Source organism: Chlamydomonas reinhardtii, chromosome 8, assembly GCF_000002595.2.
Source record: "Chlamydomonas reinhardtii strain CC-503 cw92 mt+ chromosome 8, whole genome shotgun sequence".
NCBI classification, from domain to species: domain Eukaryota; kingdom Viridiplantae; phylum Chlorophyta; class Chlorophyceae; order Chlamydomonadales; family Chlamydomonadaceae; genus Chlamydomonas; species Chlamydomonas reinhardtii.
This window is the reverse complement of record NC_057011.1, coordinates 4,352,016-4,372,073: the sequence shown is the minus strand read 5'-3', so window position 1 is coordinate 4,372,073 and position 20,058 is coordinate 4,352,016. Positions and strand designations below refer to the sequence as shown.

Here is a 20,058-nt window from a genome sequence, read left to right as displayed (position 1 = left end):
ATGGTCCCTCGCAGTGTGGGTACAGCGTGCCCCCGCTTGTCCGGCTGTCCCTTCAATTGTAATTGGCATCCATAATGATGCAATTACTGCCAGATTGAAACTTTGAAAGTGGATTCACAATTGTTGTCAAGCTTCATTTTCAGAACATGGGGCCTAGTTAAAACTACACCCCTGCAATAACAAGACTACTTAGAACAATGTCTTTGCTTTGGACATGCAGGCTTGGCTTGGTACTGGTACCTTGATGAAAGTATTTGAGCTTGCGTGGGGGTAAGCAGGATAGCCGGAGAGGGGGTTAGCATAGTTTTCGAGGGAACTGATGTTGAAGGCTGCTGCTGCACATCCCGCAGACTGAAGCAGTTGGCTTGCCCCTTCCCCCGAAGGGGGAGGGGCAGAAGCCCTATAGCGGTCGCATTGAGTTCGCCGCGGGGGGCCCTCCCGTTTACGCCAGTTGTTTTCCAGTAACGTTATTTTCACCGAGGCACCCAGACCAAGATATGAGTTATTTAAAGCACTTCTCAATGTGTCCGTAGCAATGCATAACTTTGCGGAAACACAAGGAAGACGTAAGACTAGAGGCGAAGGGAATGGAGACGGGTGCAAGACTTGTGGTAGAAGATGATACTTCAAGGCAATAAACTTTGACAAAACATTGTGAGTGCGAAGTGCATGCGACCTCACCAAAGCGCTGAGTGTTTTGGTACGGTGGGGCCCCCCGCCTGCGCTCTCTCGCCTTTGGCTCACCAACACGCACAGTCCGGGCATCCTCCCCCCACACTCCCATCCCACCCCACCTGTTCACACAACTGCGCGCTAAACTGGACGTTGGGAATAAACCCATAGCCGATAGATCGGCTCAGGGGCTAAGTTCCCATCATACTTGGCCTTGCAATGGTGCACAATAGGACAGACAGGAGGGGCAAGCCGGGGTACTGCGTAGCTGTAGGGGTTTTCCTTCCCGCTGACAACCGTGGATTGCCGGTTGTGAGAGATACAGGACATCAATAGTTGGTTTTAACTTATGCACAGAGTGAGAAGAACCATCCACTCAGCACTACCAAAGAACCGGGAAGGGCTACCTGGTCAGGTGAGCACCCGGTCCCATACCCAAGCAATAAGTGGGTAGCCATCGTGGACTTGCCGTCGTCGCTGACTTCTGGGGTCGTCTCCGGACGTTTGTGACTTTGGGTATCAGGCCAAAGGGTTGGGACGCTGTGCCGTTTGCGCATCCCTTCATATCTCGGGCTGTTGGTGAAGGCATGGTTTTGCGCTTGCCGTATGACGCTGATTCCCTGCCCCCCTCACCGTGAGAGGTTGTGCGTGGTTGGTGGCTTTGTGTGTGGGCAGGATTCACGTGTGGGCGACCGTTCTAGTACCTGGACGCTTGCGCCCTGGTTAGTGCGTGCGCTGTGCGTGTGTCCTGCGGCCTAGATGTTTCCCGGCACTCCTGTGCCTAGGCTTGTGGCATTGAGGCACAGCGGTGGGGCTCTGGCGGGTTGAGGCTTGGCTAGGACTCACTGTGCACGGAGTCACACGGACTTTGCCCGCGGGAGGGTTTGCAGCAATGTCGGGGTTGGTGGAGTTAAGTTGGGCCCTGATAGCATTAATAGCATGTGATGGCTCGGTGTCTTCGGGTGCTGGGACTGTCCCCTCTGTAACATCCACATTCATAATCAGTGGGTAGCCCTTGTGTACTTACAGGCTACCCCCACACAGGGGATGCACCCTAGGTGAAAAACTGCGGGTTTGGCCCCTTAATAACTTCTGCCAGACAATGTCCCCATTCACCACATTTGGGCAATATGATCACTTGATGTGTGGGAGACTGGGGACATTGTCACACAAAGGTACATGACTTGCAAGGTTGGAAGTACAAAATTGTGAAGAGGGGGATTCACTGACCCCAGACTTCAGCAGATCCCTCCTAAAATCTTATGAAGCATGGTGGACACTATCAATCAATTCTGCAACACATCAGCAAACTTCCAGCCAGCCAGCAACTTGTCGGTACAGTAACTCCGGCATTCGACCAGCCATGCACTTCTGCTCTGCCACTGCAAACTGTTTGCTGTCTGCTTGGGGGTATGGGCATCAGCTGCACCCTGCGGGACCTTGCACCTTGCCAACCTGCCTTGAACCCTGCTGTCCCATCACACATCCATGGATTCTGTGAACTTGGAGGGGTGAAATATTGTGCGGGCTGGGAGAACAACCCGCTTGTCTGTCTGCACAGGTGGGCACTCATGGACCAACATGTAATCTAGCCAGCTGACTAGCTAGAGCTTCTATTGCGTGTGTGTTGTATGTAAAGCGAGTAGACAGGGGCTCAGGTTAGCCTGTCTGTCTTCACATTGAGAGCATCCTTTGCTGCTGTATATTTATTATGATTGGCATATATGTTGTAAAACTACTTATTGAACAAAGAGGAGGCCTCCTTGCAATCCTGACTCTAGATCATAACTAGTCTCCAATGGCTTGCTTTGAGCCTAAGTGTAGTGCCGTGTTGCGGAAATGGTGGTCTGTCATCTGCTAGCTAGTCCTTTTCCTGAAAGGATAACACAGCACAACACTAAGTTGCACATTGAAGGACTTTGTGGCTGCTAAACAACAGATTGAGCCTCGTATTGGAGCTACAGCAGGGTCCGTTGGCACAATGCATTTAACATCAGAAAATGGAACGTGTGCACACATGTGCTTCCGCAATCAAACACATGTGTGTTCACGCATTTCAATGATCATGTTTCACAATTGCCGCATGTGCATGCGTGAGGGGAACATGTTCAGACCCCTTGGCATGATGCCCCCCCTGTGGGCCACCCCTGAATCCATCAACATTTTGGCCATAGATCTAAAATCCATATGCAAATGTAACAATGTTGTGTTGGACCAGTAGTGCAATGCTGCCACCTATTTAATGTGTCCCTAAGTCTAACTGCCTCCATCTGACTGCCTACTAGTTGCACAATTATGAACACCCACCTTCCCCCAAGCAACCTGGGCAAATGTAAGCCCTCCCTTTCCAGAAGGCAGTGAACAGGGTGGGTGGCAGACACCCATAGCCTGCACACACATGTCCACACACATGTCCACTACCTCCTTCCTTCTCTCTCTGTTCATCTCTTGTATGTGCCATCATGTGCTTAAGTCTCAAAGATGCATGCAATGTACAGCTAAGCCCTTGACCTCCTAGACCTCAAAGCTTGCACATATTTGTTCTTAACAAACTTGAGGATTGATAACCTGGTCCGCAATGTGTTGACCTAGGCAGCCACATGAACGGTCCCCACTGCCTAGGTCCACACATTGCCTACATGGTTATTTTGGTTAATTAAGTCACAGCTCACTTTGTCAAATCCAAAGCTCAATGCTCTAAATGTCTGGCCACACAATATGCCAGGATACGAAGCAGTGGCCCACAGCCCAAACAGGCGCTCCCAGTACTCCCAGAAGACCTAGTTGAAACACCAGAACTAGGGCAAGCAACCCATTGATCAGCTTAATCAGCTCGCTACCTTGCCAATCAACCACTGCCTCTTTGATTCATTGCATTGGGCATAGTGCAATAATCACAGGTGCACAACACAGCCAGGCCCACTGCGCCACTGAGTCTTGGCTCTGGAATGCCTAGGCTCTAAAATTGTAAGCTTGCAAATGTATACACAGAAGCAACAGACAATTCACCTAATGTCTCACCGTGGGTTATCATGGAGATAACTTCTTCATGCCTGTGTATATTTTACATTTCAAGAAACGCTAGGCTTTACAGCATGTCTTCCGCAATTGGAGATGGCCGACCGGCTTGAGGCAAACGAACATAATTGTAATAAGTGGCTTCAGACACAAAAACATAGGTGACCCCAGGGGGCTGGGCCTGGAAGCTGCTCTCCTGCCGGCGACTCGGCCACATAATGAGTCCGACCAGCACGACCAACCAAAAGATTCCATGGAGGCCGGTCTGCAGCAGGAGAAAACACAATTGAAGAGGGCGTCAGCACATGCCAACACACAGAAAGCACACACAGAAAGCACACACAGCAGAAAGGACCCATGGATTCCTCACAATGTCCTCGGCGGCGAGCTGGGCCTTCTTCGCCTCCTTGGCCTTCTCCTCGGCCTTCTGCTTGGCCTCCTCGGCCTTCTGCTTGGCCTCCTCGGCCTTCTGCTTGGCCTTGTTGGCCTCCTTGACCAGCTGCGCGATTTCCAGCAGCTTGAGGGCTGTGATGGTATCCTTCAGGGTCCCCTGAAGCCAAACAAGGACTTAGTAGACTGGACTTATTAGGCTGGACAAACTGCACCTGTTGAGCAGACATTGTGTGTTCCATCCAGGCCGCACCTCGTCCGTGCTCGCTGCTATTGTGCAGCGTGAAGAAATCCGGTGCCCCTGGCTGCCCATGCAAATCACAGCCCCATGGGTCAACTGCCCATGAAGCGGCAGCTTGGTCTACTTGGTCCCAGTCAACACGAAGGAAGCACCCATTGGATGGGCTTCCTCACCTTCTTCTCGGCGGCCTCCTTCGCCTCGGCCACCAGCTCTTCCGCCTGCGACACCCGCTCTTTTGCCTGCAAGGTACAACGCCACACCGTCAGAGAACGTCAGCGCCTGTTGCTGACCCGCGGAGCGGATGCTTCGGATTTGCCCGCCTACTGATAGTCTGGGGTGTTGCAACCGCAATGTTCCTCGCCGTCACAAGGCCTCGCTCAACAAATTGCTTGGCTTGGTTCCCGCGTTTCAGCTAGCGGACGCCGAACGAGTTGATGGCATACGCTAGCTGAAGTGCGGGAACCAGGCCAAGCACCTCGCTCAGCGAGACCTTTGTAACGGCGAGGAAGCTAGCGGTTGCGACGCCCTAGACTATCAGTTGGCGGGACGACTCCGCGGTCTGCGCATCAAAGCGCACATGAGTCCCACCAGCACGACCAGCCACACGGATCCGTGAAAGCCGGCCAACAGCAGGAGGCAACACCGTTGAAGAGAGCGTCAGCGCATGCCGACACAAAGAAAGGACCCGTCGGTGGTCGGCTTCCTCACTTCATTCTTGGCGGCCTCCTCGATGGCCGTGATGGTATCAATTGGGGCTCCCTGAAGGTGAACGAGGACTTGTGAGAGTGGACAAACTGTGCCTTTTAGTACCGCTGACACATGTTCCAGGCCGCACCTCGTCCGCGCCGGCCGCGCTCGCCGCTACTGCTATTGTGCAACGTGAAGGACGCCGGTGCCCCTGGCTGCCCATGTGCAGCAGGCGTCGACTGCCCTATGGCACCCAAATGGTGATAACGATCCAAAAACGGGGGTGACGATCCCCGGACAGGGGGTAACGATTGTTTCGGGCCCGCACGGCCTGGCACGCCCAGGACGCAAGCCAAGTGGCGCTGTGGTCACCTCTTAGCTAATTGTCATGCATACGCACATTGCGGACTGGGCGGAGTGCCTTTCGTCGCCGACAAGTGAACATGCCGACATTCTAGTCTGCAAAGTGCGTATTGTAGTGACAGTTTGTGTTGAAACAGTCTAATATGTGAAGCCTTAAACGTATGTAGTCTTTGCGCTCGCGAACGAGGAAGTCTGGGGGCTGTAGGCCGACTGTGTGACATTGTGACAGGGACCCTTGGGCGTGGTAACGACCCTAAGCCAGGGGTAACGGGGCCTTCGCGAGGGGTAACAGGGTTCCTGCATGGGGTTCTCGCGGGCCTGACTTAACAAGCAGCATAGAGCGGCCCCTGATACTACTACACATATACTGATATAGTACCATACATATACTGATACTCTGCACTTCATGCCGGTGCCGCTGCACTTCTGTTCCTCTCCCCCACTTTGCTCTCTCGCGCTTGCTACTTCTCTTCGTAACACAAATTTATGCTAGCTCAAATGTCAGTAGAACAAGAGCTGGCGGCAGACGCTGCTTGGCTGGCTTGGGACGCGAGTCCTCACGCTGCTGACTGCTCGTTGACCGGCTTGGCAACGCTGCTCACACGTCAGCTGCAGCCAGCTATTACGTGAGAGAAACGACTATGCCTCATAGTCTATCAGCTGCGCTTCAAATGTCCGACCGAGAAGTCTCGGTCACCGGCGTCAACAACGCCATTCAACATCGCGTTCTGTCAACATCACCCTCGCCCCGCACGCCATAGTCCGCAGGTTAGTCCGCAGGTTAGTTCGCAGGTTGAATGACGATGGGATGCGTTGAACCTAGTGGTACCTCGAGTTCATCTTCTCGCGCTGTGTTGGGTTGTCTGGTGGAGCCCCCGCCTACTAGTGACTGTCTGCTGCCTCCCTTACTAGCGCTCGCTGTAAGGTGTTTTTATGGCTCCCTTGCCACGGTGCCTTGTGTCTCACATACCACCACGCCCCCCTCCGCACGCACACACCCTGCCCCGCGACAGCTTGCTGCCCAACCCCTGTTGTACCCTATGGACCGTACGGTTGGCTGGACTGCCCCTACACCTCCAGCATTGTGCTCATCAACGGTGAGTGTCCGTGACACGTGTGGGCGCACACACATGCACATGTGCACACAGACACGCCTTGTGTGGTAGGCCCCGTGCACTGCCAAGCACTCTGTCCATGGCTGGCCTTGACATGCATTGGCACCTACCCGTCTTGTGGCAGACGATTAACTGGGTGTGTCTATGTGTGTGCACGCGTGCATGCAGGCGCTGCCGGTGGAAGCAAAACTACAGGAGCCAGCGTGACACCAGCTGTCTGGCGCTAGAGATGGAGGCGGGCGCGGCGGAGCCAGTGGCATAGTTTGGCATGGTAGCTGTGGTGGCGGCGGGCGTCAAGGTGGTGGGTCAGAGACGTTGTGCCCAGCTGACATGCAAGTGGTTGCTGCCAGTGGCTAGTTGCACGTTCACACGCAGACATGACTAGGCGTATTGTTGCATGTACGTATGGACTTGCGGTAGTGTTGCATAAGTGTTGCATGAGCATCTGCACTTGTCGCCTTGACAGATGGCTAGCATGTGGAGTAGCGGTAGGACTACATAGTTCTTACGTTAGTACTGAGGTAGGCCTTCAGCAAAGCACAAGGCTGCCATGTAACGGGCGTCAAAGTGATGGTTACTGGTGTGCCTTGTAGACCGTGACAAGGCTGTTACCATGGCTGGTTAAGATGGTAAGCAGATCGTAGCGAGATCGTAACGATGCCGGAGGGGTAACGATCTACGACCTAGGTAACAGCGATCGTAACGATCGTTTGGGTGCCATAGGGCTGCCCACGCAGCGGGACCCGGTTAACATCATGAGTTTATGAAACGGCGAATTGCTATTTACGTACCAATCGCGTACATACTCGTGTTACAAACTGGTACTGTGTGGCAGAGGAGCAGGGGTGCACATTGCAATGTTGCGTTGCCGGTGTTGCATGCGTGTGGTGCCCCGCTGGTGGGCACCGCCGCTGTGGATGAATGGCGCCCCGCAGCGCCCTTAGGAGCCGAGTTGCGTGCCGGGGGCAGGCTTGGCGGGCATGCCGGTTTGGTCTGACGGAAGGCGAGGCAAGGCGACCGTGTGTGTGGTGCTGTAGCGCCCGTCACGCCCTTATGAAGCGACTGGAGAGTCCCTAGTGTGCTTGTGTGTGCGCGCGGGGGGCAGACTGGGGCAGACATGGCGGAAATGCCAGCGTTGCGCAAAGGTGAGGCTGGCCGGGCGTGTGTGCGGTGCTGAGGCGGCCGGCGCGCCCCTGGTGCACTTATGTGTGTGTGGTGGCACCCCTGGTGTGTGGTGGAAGGAGGAGCGGCCAACGTGGCCCGCATTGCAATGTTGTGTGCCGGTGAGGTATTGCGTGCATATGTGTGGTGCTGTGGCGCCCCGCGGCGCCCCTCACTGGGTGGGTGGGCGGCTGGGCGCCCCTTGCATGCTGGTGAGTGATGTGAATGTGACATCAGGTTAGAATCATCCGAAACAGCTCCATGATTCAAATGGATAGAGATCAACGAGAAATCCACGAATTTGCTTTCAAAATCAAAATGCGGTTCTGGGTGCAAAGTTATGAATGCGGATGTTACAGAGGGGACAGTCCCAGCACCCGAAGACGCCGAGCCATCACATGCTATCAGGGCCCAACTTGACTCCACCAACCCCGACTTTGCTGCAAACCCTCTCGCGGGCAAAGTCCGTGTGACTCCGCGCACAGTGAGTCCTAGCCAAGCCTCAACCCGCCAGAGCCCCACCGCTGTGCCTCAACGCCACAAGCCTAGGCACAGGAGTGCCGGGAAACGTCTAGGCCGCAGGACACGCACAGCGCACGCACTAACCAGGGCGCAAGCGTCCAGGTACTAGAACGGTCGCCCACACGTGCATCCTGCCCACACACAAAGCCACCAACCACGCACAACCTCTCACGGCGAGGGGGGCGGGGAATCAGCGTCATACGGCAAGCGCAAACCATGCCGTCACCAACAGCCCGAGATATGAAGGGATGCGCAAACGGCACAGCGTCCCAACCCTTTGGCCTGATACCCAAAGTCACAAACGTCTGGAGACGACCCCAGAAGTCAGTTACGACGGCAAGTCCAATGCTCAGCACCCGGGCCGACGGCAGCTTCACTCGCGCCGCCAACCCGGCCATAACCACACGCTGCCGACCAAAGTCCAGGGCAGACATAGCAGCGAGACACACCACATCCCACACAGGTGGCGCAAGCCCCGCAGGCGGGCGCACTAACCACAACTCCTCACGAGAGAAGGCACTTAGAGCCTCCTCCGGCAGGAAACCCATAGCCATCCCCATACTTTCCCGAATGGACAGCGCAACAGTGCAGTCCCAAAACCAGTGACGCCGGTCCCCATCCTGCATGTCAAGTTATGGATGCGGATTACAAGTGGGGACAGCCCGACAAGTGGGGGCACGCCGTACCCACGCGGCCACGCCGCGAGGGCCATCTTCGACCCAGAGAAACAACACCCCCCCCCCTGGTTGGCTGCCGACCTTCATAGTTTTACGCACATGAGTCGAAGCCAAGCCAACGCCCGCCAAAGCCCCACTGCCACGTAACCTCCCTCATCTTGTTTAGGTCTTTTGGTGGCAGCACCCACGCACAACAAGGCGCGACAGGCCAGAGGTCTGCCGACATCCCCATCTGTCCCCATCAAACGCGAGCACCACTCATTTTCTCTCGTCCGCAGACGATGGCTGGCGTCAGAGACGCGCAATGTCTTAACGCAACGCAAAGTTATGACCCCTCAACCTTGCCGGTCGGTCGGTCGGGGTAGGTCGGGGGTCCTGCCGTGCGCCGTTGCCGGCGCGTGTCATTCACCGGCAGCCACTGCTCGGGTATGAGTTATTATGGGGCGGTTGACAGCGTGTGAACATAGGAGCGGGAAGTAACACAACGGTTGAGAACTGGTGAACTGCGGGTGGGTTGTGTGAATTACGTCCCAGACGTGTAGCAAGAGTTTGGGCGTCTGGGGTTTAGTTGCAGCCGTGTGGCGGTGGTGTTTCTCTGGCTCTGGCGTCACCTTCGCCTGCACTGCGCAGAGTGGAGGCTCAGGAGGCTCGTAGGTTCGTGTTGTAGGCGTTGGGCAGCTCGTCACACGGGTGCTGAGCTGAGGAGGAGCTGCGTTGGTGGCCTGTTTGCTGTTGTGCTTTACATGGGTGTTTTCAGGGGGTCCAGGTATCGTAGACGGGCGGTTGGCTTGCCCTGCCAAACTCAATGTCGGGGCATCAGTTACCAGCCGCTCACACGCAGCCGCTGTAGCTAGCTCAATTAAGGCCCGCTCGGCTTAGTCCACCGAGCGCCCAGCCAGCTGGGAAAGACCGCCCTCGCCCCCGGAGTCGCCATCAACAGCTGACGAGCAGTCCCACAAAGTTTTGCACAGGTTCCTGCCAAGTTTCGTATAAAGGGTGCTAATTGATATAAGGTATGCAGCTCAGCCCATACAGTGCCATGCGACTCATGCCCACGCACCTTCCCCGGCCGGTGTCTAGTTCGGGCTTTCCGGCACAATACATCACGCGTGACAGGGCACGCGGGGAAAGCGTCAGCACGTAGAATTGCATGACAGTTTAGTTTGGGCGGGTATTTACAATCCCCCACGTGCGCGATGGTGGGCCGGATCATGATATCATCCCCTGCCCCCTCCCCGATAGCGATAACAGTTACCGCACCGCCGCCGACGCCGCTGCCCCTCCCCTGTCACCCCGCCGCCACCAACCACCGCCGCACCGTACACTGCTGGACATGGGTGTACCCATCAGTACGGTGCGCCATCCGCGTTGCACGCTGCATTGCAGCGCGCGTGCACCACGCCACGCCCCCACGTGACCCGGCGTCTGTCTTGGAGCCGCACCGCGGCCCTGAGCGCACACACACGGTGCGTCAGCACCGGCACAGCGGCACCGCGCCGCACCGTGCCGCGAAACACACGCCTCCTGCCCTCGCACATCACACATCATCCTGCCCCGCCAGCCATGTACGGTACAGCCCACGCACCCCCAGTGCTCCACACACACTCCACACACTCCGCACAGCCACACCCCACCGCACCGGTAATGCGCCGCGCCCACGTACGCCGCCGTACACCGCCGTCAATGCCCATGGCAGCCCATGTAGGTCCGCAACCGAGCCGGCACAACAATCATCTCGGCAATATCACTTCGGCAAACTGCAAACACACGACTCGCCGCCGACCTGCAAAGTATTCGTAAAGTCTCACACAACCCAAAAGCGCGGAGACCCTCGGGCCACCGCCGCCGCCGCCGCCGCTGCTGTGCCCGCTGGCGCGTGCGCGCGCACACACCCGCCGCTGAGGCGAGCCACAACCCCCTCGGACACAAATGCACCAGAGCCCATTCGCCCACCTACTCGCCCAGCTCCTCCACCTCCGCCTCCGCCGCCTCTGCCTCCACATCCGCCGCCTCCTACGCCGAGCCGCTGCTGTCGCTGCTGCTGCTGCCGCCACTCGGGCTGGTGGGGCCGGCGTGGCCCAGCCCCATGCATACCCTCGCGCATCAGCCCGACCGCCACAGCTTCTGCCACACACCCAGCGCTTACGACGACGACGAGGTCGTCGAAGAGTCGCTGCTGGGGTCGCTGGGGCGGGCGTAGCCCAGCCCCATGCACACGTACTTGATGTCCATGAACTCGGCGATGCCGTACTTGGACTGCTCGCGACCCAGCCCCGACTGCTTGACGCCGCCGAAGGGAGCCACCTCGCTGGTGATGGCCACCTCGTTCAGGCCGATCTGTTGTGTGTGTGTGCGCGCGCGCGTGTGTGTAAGAACGCGCGTGTGGGCGTGTCAGTGTGTTTTGTGTGTGATTGTCCGTACGCGTGTGTATATATATGTGTGTTCGGAGTGCACGGTATGTGTGTATGATATAGAAGACCTCAAGGAAAAAGAGCACCTCCCTGAAAGTGAAAGCCAAGCCCCAACTCCCAGCCGCAACCCTCTGCCGCCAACACCCACCCACCCCAGACCCACCCACCCACCCCATGCTCGCCCCTACCATGCCGAACTCCAGCTCCTCCGCCACGCGCCACGCCCGGCCCAGGTCACGTGTGTAGAAGTAGGCAGCCAGCCCGTACTCTGCAGGTGTGTGTTGAAGAGCACAAGGAAACATTGCGCAAAGAAAGTGCATGCGATGCAGCAAAGTATTTGCGTGGGTGTGGTGGTTTGCAAGGATTGGTACAGAGAAGTGCAGCGAAGTAGACAACAGGTGTGGTGTTGCCCGTACACGGGTGGGTGTGGGTGTGTGTGTGTGTGGGGGGGGGATGGCCCTCCATGCGAACGATTTGTATCAAAGATGGAAGTGGAGGGGGAAAGGGGTCTCTCCTCCTCGCTCTACTGCATTGGGGTCGGTTTACTTTGGGCTGGTATCTACAAACCTCCCTGCAACCCCTCCCGCTCCTGCCCCTCCTGCCTCTCCTCCACTCCTCCGCCCCCGCCCACCTGTGGTGTTGGCCAGCAGCACCGCCTCCTCGTCACTGGTGAACCGGAACAGCGGGATGAGCGGGCCGAACGTCTCCTCCTTGAAGCAGCGCCTGCAGGCAGAGGGAGCAAGCGTGTGGTGGTGGTGTGTGGTGTGTCGGTGTGTTAAAGAGCACAAGGAAAACGTTACGCGAAGACAGTGTATGCGATGCAGCAACGCGACGGTTTACGGATGTTACCTGAAGTTACCTCGCATACCTGCTGCGGTGAGCCGCCGGTCTTACCAACCGGAAATCGCGCAACCCCCGCTACTCTAACCTCGAGGGGGGATTAGTGTCCACACGCTCTCAAGGGTGCAAACCCATGCATGTGCTCACGGTACCGTGAGGCCCAGGCACTCCTACGATTCCTAGCTCCGCGTCGCTACTCCTGGCCGCTAAGTCCAAGCTCCCGCCCAATCCTCGATGAGTATCTCACCTACGAGCGATCAAGAAAACAACAGAGCACAGGGCGGCAGCAGGGGAGTGTCACGAACAAGAGCGAAGGAACATGTTAGCGCGGCGGCGTGCGACGAGCAAGAGCAAACACGCAGCCCAGTCCCAGCCCAATTAACTATACTAGGGGTTGCGCGATTTGTGAAGGAGACGGAGGGTGGGCGACCACGAGCAAGTAAACAGGCGGGGGACGGCATGGGCGCATGCATGACGGCAAATGCAAACGGGGTGTCGGTGTGTGTGTGTGTGTGTGTGTGTGTGTGGGTTTGTCTGTGTGTGTGGTGTGTCTGTGTGTGGGGTTACACGCATTAAGTTTACGAGTAGGGTGGGGGCTGTGGGGTGTGGCATTTGAGGTGGTGGTGGTGGTGGTGGTGGTGGTGAAGGTGGTATGCGCGGGCGGGCGCCGCCCAGGGTTGCTGGGCGGCCATGGGCTCGAGCCCCAGAACCCCCCAACCCCACAGCCCCCACCCTCAAGGACCCAACCCGACGCGCTCTCCCCCTGCTCTCACATGTCGATGGTGGCCTCCCCAATCACGGTGGGCAAGTAGAAATTGCCAGCAGCTGCCGCCGCCGCGCCGCCGCCGCCGCCGCCGCCGCCTCCCGCCAGCTGCGCCGCCTCAGGCCGCCCGCCGCCCACCAGCAGCTTGCCGCCCTTGGCCACCGCGTCGTGCACGTGGGCCGTCACCTGTGTAAGTGCGTGTGTGTGTGGGGGGGGGGGGGCTACATTCATGATTTATTAAGAAGTGAAGTCGTAGGCAGGTACAGTTGCAAAGCGGACGCGTTGTTACCGATGTCCGTGAAGTCCAGCGGCCAGCTCCAGCGCGTAGACCCGCCGAAGGCTGCTGCTGCTGCTCTCCCATTTTGTCTAACGACTATTCTAAGTAGGATCGTAATGTAGTAACGTCAGTAAAGCAATCACGTATAGCTCAGTAGCGCTCGGATGCATATGCGGATGCGAGTGCAACGCGACCGCCGCTGGACTTTGGGGGGGAGGGCGTGCGTGTGTGTGCGTGTGTGTGTTTGTATAGTGCATATGCATGTGCGTGTGTGCCGCGTGCGTGTGTGTTGTGCAGTTACATCGGGACAACCGCTCACGGCCACCGCTCTTTCTCCCGCCCTTCCTTCCACCATCCCCCCACTCCATCTTCTTTCCCACCACCCGCCCCCACCCTAGCCTCCCTCGTTTCTTACTGCGAACAACTGGTGAACACGACCCCTGTCTCCATCTTGTGTGAGCGGCTGGCCTCTCCCCCTTAACAAGTCATAAATGCAGTTCCATCTCCACCACCGCACCCCTTCTTCCATTCCCCCTGCGCGTCCTTCTCGGGATTTCCTCCTAGCCATGGAGCAAAGCCACCCTGCCTCCCTCACCCGGCCCCTCTCCTCTCCCCCTCAGTTTGGTTTGGTTTGGGCCGGTATCTACAACCCCCCTCTCCTCTCCCCCTCAGTTTGGTATGGTTTGGGCCGGTCTCTACAAACCCCCTCTCCTCTCCCCCTCAGTTTGGTTTGGTTTGGGCCGGTATCTACAACCCCCCGCCCCTCCCCTCTCCCCCTCCCCTCTCTCCCTCCGCTCTCTCCCTCCCCTCTCTCCCTCCGCTCTCTCCCTCCCCTCTCTCCCCACTCGCCTTGTCCAGGGCCGCGGGGGTGATGAGCGGCCCCACGTGGACGCCCGGCTCGGCGCCATCGCCCACCTTGAGCTTGCGGACCCGGCCCACCACCGCCTCTGAGGAGTGAGCGTGGCGGTGGGGGTGGCGGTGAGGGTGGCGGTGAGTGAGTCAGGCACACGGACACACAGACAGGCAGGCAGGCAGGCAGGCAGGCAGGCAGGCGGATGGCGCGGAGGAAAGACGGAGGTAGGTGTAGGTAGACAGATAGGTGGGGACTGGGGACTGGGAGGTTGGAAGACAGAAAAGTAGATTGACAGGAAGGCGTGGACAGGAACGCAGGGGATTGGAAGGCCAGAGCAGAAGGGCAGGAGGGGGCATCGGGGCGCACGCACCACCCATCCGATCACAGCACGCCACGCCACGCGCCGGCCCACCCTTCCCTCCACGCCGCACCACCCGCCAGTTTTAGCTGCGCTGGTATCTAAAATCCCCCATCCGGCAGCCACCCACCCGCCAGTTTGTCGTACACGGCTGTGTGCACGAACACGCGGTTGGCGCAGATGCAGGTCTGGCCGGCGTTGCGCAGCGCCGAGGCAACGATGCCTGTGGGTGCAAGGGTTGTTGGGGGAGGGTTACATTCATGATCAGTCAAGGAAGTGGTAGACGGTAGAACATTCTGGGGAGCAGCAGTCGTTACAGACGATGTCGACGGGTTTTGGGGGGGGCGGGGCGTTGGGGTTTGGGTTGGTTGGGGTTTGGCTGCACCGCTCCCAACGATCTGGTGAGTGGGGAAGCAACACAGGGCAGCAGTGCATGCATGCATGCGTCACCCTCCTCCCCGGCCTCCTCCCCCCGGCCCCCTCCCCGGCCTTCTCCCTCCTGCCCGCCACCGCGCCCGGGCGGCGACATTTGCTGCCGACGCCGCTCACCCTGCTGCTCGACTACGCCTCGGCCCCCTCCCCGAAGTATTATTGCTTGCAACTAACGCCTCTGCCTGTGCTCCGCTAGTTCTAAACTTGGTGCGGTTTAGTTTGGGCTGGTATCTGCAACCCTCACTCCTCTTTTCTCTCCCTCCTCCTCCCTCCTCCCGCCTCCCGCCTCCTCCCGCCTCCTCCCACTCCCCCTCTCCCCCCCTCTCCCTCCCCCCCATCTCCCCCCCCCCACGCAGCAGCACGCCTGCCGTCTACTTCGCTACACTTCTCTGTGCCAATCCTTGCAACCCCCCCCTGCCTCTCCCTCCCCCCCCAATATCTCCCCCCCCTGCCTGCCTGCCCCCCTCCCTCACCCCTTGCCGCCAGCTCCAGGTCTGCGTCCTCGAACACCAGCACCGGCGCATTGCCGCCCAGCTCCAGGCTCACACGCTTCACGCCCGCGCCCGCGCCGGCGGCCAGCATCTTGCCCACCTGCAGGGGCGGGCGCGTGTGTGTGTGTAAGTGTGTGTGTGCGTGTGCGTGTGTGTGGGGGGGGGGGTGAGAATAAGGAAGGAAACACGTAGGTGTGTGTGTGAGAGGGTGGGCAGGGTGGGCGGGGGTTGGGAATGTGTGGGGTGCGGGGGTGCAGGTTTTGACTGGAATAGCTAAGCACACCGCACACGCCGCATGCCGGGGTCGCGTGTCTCCGTGTCGCCCCCGCAGCCGGGTCGCTGGCACAGCGCCAGTCCCATAACACGTGCAACTGCGCACACCCGCACACACCCGCACACCCGCTCGCAGGCTCAGTCACACACACACACACACACACATACACACACGCACACACAGTCACACACACACACACGCACACACGCGCACACACACCCGCACACACACGCACACACGCGCACACACACCCGCACACACGCTCGCAGGCCGAGACACACGCACAACACACACACTCAAAAGTCAAAACACACACACACACGCACACACGCACCCACACACATTTTCGTTCTCTGTTTTTACACACACACACCCACACTCGCGCACACTCTCACCCCCGCCCACTCACCGCTGTGCTGCCGGTGAAGCCGATCTTGCGCACCGTGTCGCTGTGCACCAGCTCGTGGCCTGTGGGTGGGTGGGCGGGTGGGTGGGTGGGCGGGCGGGTGGGTGGGTGGGTGGGTGGGTGGGTGGGGACAAGAGGGGTATTAAGGGTGCGGGGGCAGCTTTTGCGCCCGAGCCCACTGGCGTGCTGGAGCAACGGTTGAGAGTTGCGCCCACGCCCCTCACCCGCTCTCACTTCTTCCCCCTCCCCCTCCCCCCCCCCTGCCCCTGCCCCTGCCCCCTGCCCACCAATGGCCGCCGCGTCTCCCAGCACCAGGTTCAACACGCCGTCCGGCAGCCCCGCCCGCTCCGCCAGCCCCGCCAGCGCGATGGCGGTCAGCGGCGTTAGCTCGGCGGGCTTGAGCACCACCTGGCGAGGTGGGGGGGGGGGGGGAGGTTACATGCATTAAGTTTACGAAGTGGGAGGGGGTTGTAAATACCAGCCCAAACTAAACCAAAACGAACGAAAACGAGCAGAGCACAGGCACAGGGGAGGGGGGCGTGTGTGTGGGAGGGGACGGGTGGGTAACTTTGGGTGTGTGTGCTGGTGGGGGGAGCCTAATGTGGGGCGTCGTGGTAGCCGGTCTGGCAGAACGGGCGAGGAATGTGTGAGGGGGTGGGGTGGAAGTGGTGGAAGCGGTGGGACTGGAGGCGGTGGGGGTGACCATGCGGTTGATCCAGACTGCATCTTGTCAGTCTTGTGCGGCCGGAGGGTGGGCGGCGGCACCCAACCTCTCCGCCCCCTCCGCGGCCGCTGCCGCAACCGCCACCCCAGCCCCCTCCCTCTCCGCCCTGTCCCACCGTACTAGCGCCTCTGCCTGTGCTCCGCTAGTTTAGCTTGGTTTGGTTTAGTTTGGGCTGGCAATCACACCACCACCACCCCTCCACGCCGCCGCCGCTCACCGTGCAACCGGCTGCCAGCGCGGGCGCAACTTTGCGAGTGATCTGCGTGAGGACGAGTAGATTTGTGTCAATTGTGTGTGTGAGAGAGTGAGTTTGTGTGCGAGTGAGTGTGTTTGTGTACGTGAGTGTTTGTGCGGGCGTTTGTGTAATGGCGACCGTGTGCATGACAGGCCGCCACCGCGTGCCGCCTGCCCTCCCACCCCCACACCCGCCCCGCCCTCCGCTCCTACACACTCTCCCCTCACCGTCTCTCTCATGTTACCCGTTAAGATGGCAATCCCCGTGTCCCTCCTCCCTCTCCCCCTTCCCCCTACGCCTTCACTTCTTACGTAATCATGAATGTAGCCCTCCTGCCCTCTCACCCACCATGCTCATGGGGAAGTTCCAGGGTGTGATGGCGCCCACCACCCCCACCGGCTGCTTCAGGACCACCATACGCCGGTCCCTGCGCGGCAGTGAGGCGGCGTGTGCGGGTGTGTATATACATGTGTGTGTGTGTGTGTGTTAAAGAGCACAAGGAAAACATTGCGCAAAGACAGTGTTTATGTGTGTTTTGGTGTGTGTGTTGGTGTGTCGGCGTGGGTGTGAGAGTGGGCTGGTGTGGCCATGGTGTGGGGCGAGGCGTGGGGTGGACAGAGCGGTTGACGGCTGGCTGCGTGCAGGGGCCTGGACATTCACACGCACGTATGTCCTTCCCTCCCTCCCTCACCCCCTTGGTTTAGTTTGGGCTGGTATCTACAACCCCCACCCACACGCCCTCCCTCCCGCTGGTACTACTGGCGTGCTCGTCTTGGATTCTCGTGACTGGGTGGGCTTTTTGATGATGATGGAAATTTTTGGCACATACCCCTCTCCCGCCCACCACCTGCTGGGTGGCTCCAGCACGTCTCCCGCCACGCGCACCGCCTCGCCCGCGAACCAGTCCACGGAGGCGGCACTGCGTGTGCGTGTGTGTAAGTAGGGGAAGGGGCAGGGGTAGGGGTAGAGATAGGGGGAGGGGTAGGGGAGGGGGGTTCCGTGCATGTTAACCAACTCGAGAAGACGTAGAGGGGGTAGGGGTTGAGGTGGCGTTCAGCATCGCAAGAAAGAGGGCGCATAGCTTTGTGCCCCCCATAGTGCCGCCGCAAGGCATCCGCCAAACCTCCCCATCCCTCCTTTCCCACCCCACCCCACCCCGGCCCTCACCCCCCGGCGATCTCCGCCAGCGCCTCCGCCGTGGGCTTGCCGCACTCGGCTGTCATGAGTGCCGCGATGTCGGACTGATGCTGCAGAATGAGGTCGTGCCACCTGCACACATTGACAAAAGATAGATAAGACACACGCAAACATAAATACAAACATACACACAGACGCAATGGCGTTGTGGCACGTGGTGCGGCGGTGTCCCTCGCCTCCCTCCAGGCGAACGCCACCAAGGCCCACATCTCCCCGTTTTCACGACCCACCTCCCCAACCTTCCCACTCCCACCTCCCCCTCCTCCCACGCTCCACACCTCCCACCTGCGCAGTATGGCCGCCCGCTCCCTGGCGGGCGTGGCTCGCCACTGCGGCAACACGCTGTGCGCGGCGGCGATGGCGGCGCGCGTCTCGTCGGCTCGCATGCGCGGCAGCGTGGCGATCACGGCGCCCGTGGCGGGGTTCAGCACCTGCGTGCGAGCGCACGTGATGCGGGGAGGCATGTGTGCGTGTGTGTGCGTGTGCGTGTTTTGGGATGCGGAAGTGACCCGCTGGCCATGACACACGCCAGAGCCCGATCGGCCAGGTCGAACTCCCACGCCCCCAACCCGCACCCGCAACCCCTTCAACCCGCAATCACCCACACATACACACACACCTACACCCGCACCCACCCACCCGCAGCCGCACCCAAAGCACCCACCGCATACACCCGCACCCGCAAACCCCCCCCCACACACCCGCACCCCCCCCCCCCCCACACACACACACACCCAAACCCACAACCACCCGCACACCCACACCCACACCCACACATCCACCCACCCACACATCCATCCACCCACCCACACACACCCACACACGCACATCGAAGGTGCCTTTGTCGCTGGCCACCTCGGTCCACTTGCCGCCGATGAGCCCCGCCGTGCGCACCAGCCCCGCATCCTTCACTCGAGACATCAGGTCGGCGCTGACCGCCGGCTTACTAAGCCCCGTGGCCTGGGCCGCCTCATCGAGATTCGTGCGCGTGCCCTTGTGCCTTACGCCCGACAGGGGCTGGGGCAGGGGCTGGGGCAGGGGCCCGCGCGGGGAGGGGGCGGGCAGGGCGGCGGAGGTGGCTGCCAGGGCGAGTTGGCGCGTGGCGCGGACGAGGCCGCGTGCCGCGGCGCCGGCAAGGAAGGAGGCGGAGGTGGGGACGGATGCGGAGGTGGGGAGGAAGGAGGCGGAGGTGGGGACGGATGAGGAGGTGGGGACGGATGCGGAGGTGGGGGCGGGTGCAGGGCGGCCGGAGGAGGAGGGGGCGCTGGTGGCGGTGGCAGCGGTGATGCTGGCGGTGCCAGCGCACCCCGCGCTCGGTGGTTGCTCTCTGCTGGCGCCGATGCCGGCGCTGCAGTATGACATCAGATGCGGGGCCAAGGCGCCAGAGTTAAGCATCGCATGCGCCTGGCAGCACGCGGCTGAGCCTCCGCGAGCAAGCAATGCGAGTACCGGGGCCCCGGTCCGGCCCAGTGGCTGCATCGCTAGTGTGCTGATTGGAATGCGATATATATGTAAAATTCGGCTGGTTGTACTATCAAGGAGCAGTCGCCCTTGCTGAAAGCCCTGGGACAATTGCAGTCGATGACGCAAGAGCTTTGCAGACTAGGTCTTGTGTGCAATTCAGCAGAGAGCCATTAAGTTTAGCGCATGGGCTTATGCCAGTGCTTCCATGGCATTGACACGTTGGCAGCCATCCAGTCCCCCGCTCGGACCCCCAACGGCCTACCTCCATCACAGAACATACCTCAATACCTGTGCCTCCGAAATCCACACCAGTCTGCAGCAGACAGGATTCCCCCTCACCACTGAGCTCGCTGGACCAAGGGGTCGCTGGCCTCGACAGGGGTGAAGGGCAGCAGTGCGGAAGGCTCCGCCCGCCACACTCTAGGGTCTTGGCTACAGCCGGCCCCCGGCCTGTAGGCACCCGGTGCGCGCCACGGCACGCACACAC

The 20,058-nt window shown here is 59.7% G+C and overlaps 2 protein-coding genes across 2 annotated transcripts; both read right to left on the bottom strand.

Moving 5' to 3' along the window:
* Positions 1 to 2,445: 2,445 nt before the first annotated feature.
* CHLRE_08g381750v5 (uncharacterized protein) lies at positions 2,446 to 5,617 on the bottom strand. Its single transcript, XM_043065279.1, has 5 exons — positions 5,157 to 5,617; positions 5,030 to 5,080; positions 4,495 to 4,560; positions 4,061 to 4,240; positions 2,446 to 3,955 (listed from the first exon to the last, which is right to left on the bottom strand). The coding sequence occupies exons 1-5, from the start codon at positions 5,229 to 5,231 to the stop codon at positions 3,761 to 3,763; spliced, it is 567 nt and encodes a 188-aa protein (XP_042922280.1). The 5' UTR covers positions 5,232 to 5,617; the 3' UTR covers positions 2,446 to 3,760.
* A 3,956-nt stretch (positions 5,618 to 9,573) lies between these two features.
* CHLRE_08g381702v5 (uncharacterized protein) lies at positions 9,574 to 19,744 on the bottom strand. The gene is made up of 15 exons (XM_043065278.1): positions 18,936 to 19,744; positions 18,393 to 18,538; positions 18,078 to 18,179; positions 17,758 to 17,829; positions 17,259 to 17,337; positions 16,893 to 16,934; positions 16,239 to 16,359; positions 15,955 to 16,013; positions 15,254 to 15,371; positions 14,479 to 14,571; positions 13,987 to 14,084; positions 12,871 to 13,046; positions 11,889 to 11,980; positions 11,446 to 11,525; positions 9,574 to 11,183 (listed from the first exon to the last, which is right to left on the bottom strand). Exons 1-15 carry the CDS (start codon positions 19,500 to 19,502, stop codon positions 10,989 to 10,991), a joined length of 2,040 nt encoding a protein of 679 aa, XP_042922279.1. The 5' UTR covers positions 19,503 to 19,744; the 3' UTR covers positions 9,574 to 10,988.
* Between the last annotated feature and the right edge of the window lie 314 nt (positions 19,745 to 20,058).

Excerpts from the sequence above, each read along its gene's own strand:
- CHLRE_08g381750v5 (XM_043065279.1), bottom strand. The coding sequence starts at position 5,231 with ATGGGCAGCCAGGGGCACCGGCGTCCTTCACGTTGCACAATAGCAGTA. Across the intron at positions 4,241-4,494 it reads AGGAGGCCGCCGAGAAGAAG|GGGACCCTGAAGGATACCAT; the intron begins GTGAGGAAGCCC and ends GTTTGGCTTCAG. Across the intron at positions 3,956-4,060 it reads AGCTCGCCGCCGAGGACATT|ACCGGCCTCCATGGAATCTT; the intron begins GTGAGGAATCCA and ends CTCCTGCTGCAG.
- CHLRE_08g381702v5 (XM_043065278.1), bottom strand. The coding sequence starts at position 19,502 with ATGCTTAACTCTGGCGCCTTGGCCCCGCATCTGATGTCATACTGCAGC. Across the intron at positions 16,014-16,238 it reads GGGAGACGCGGCGGCCATTG|GCCACGAGCTGGTGCACAGC; the intron begins GTGGGCAGGGGG and ends ACCCACCCACAG. Across the intron at positions 11,184-11,445 it reads AGGAGCTGGAGTTCGGCATG|ATCGGCCTGAACGAGGTGGC; the intron begins GTAGGGGCGAGC and ends CACACACAACAG.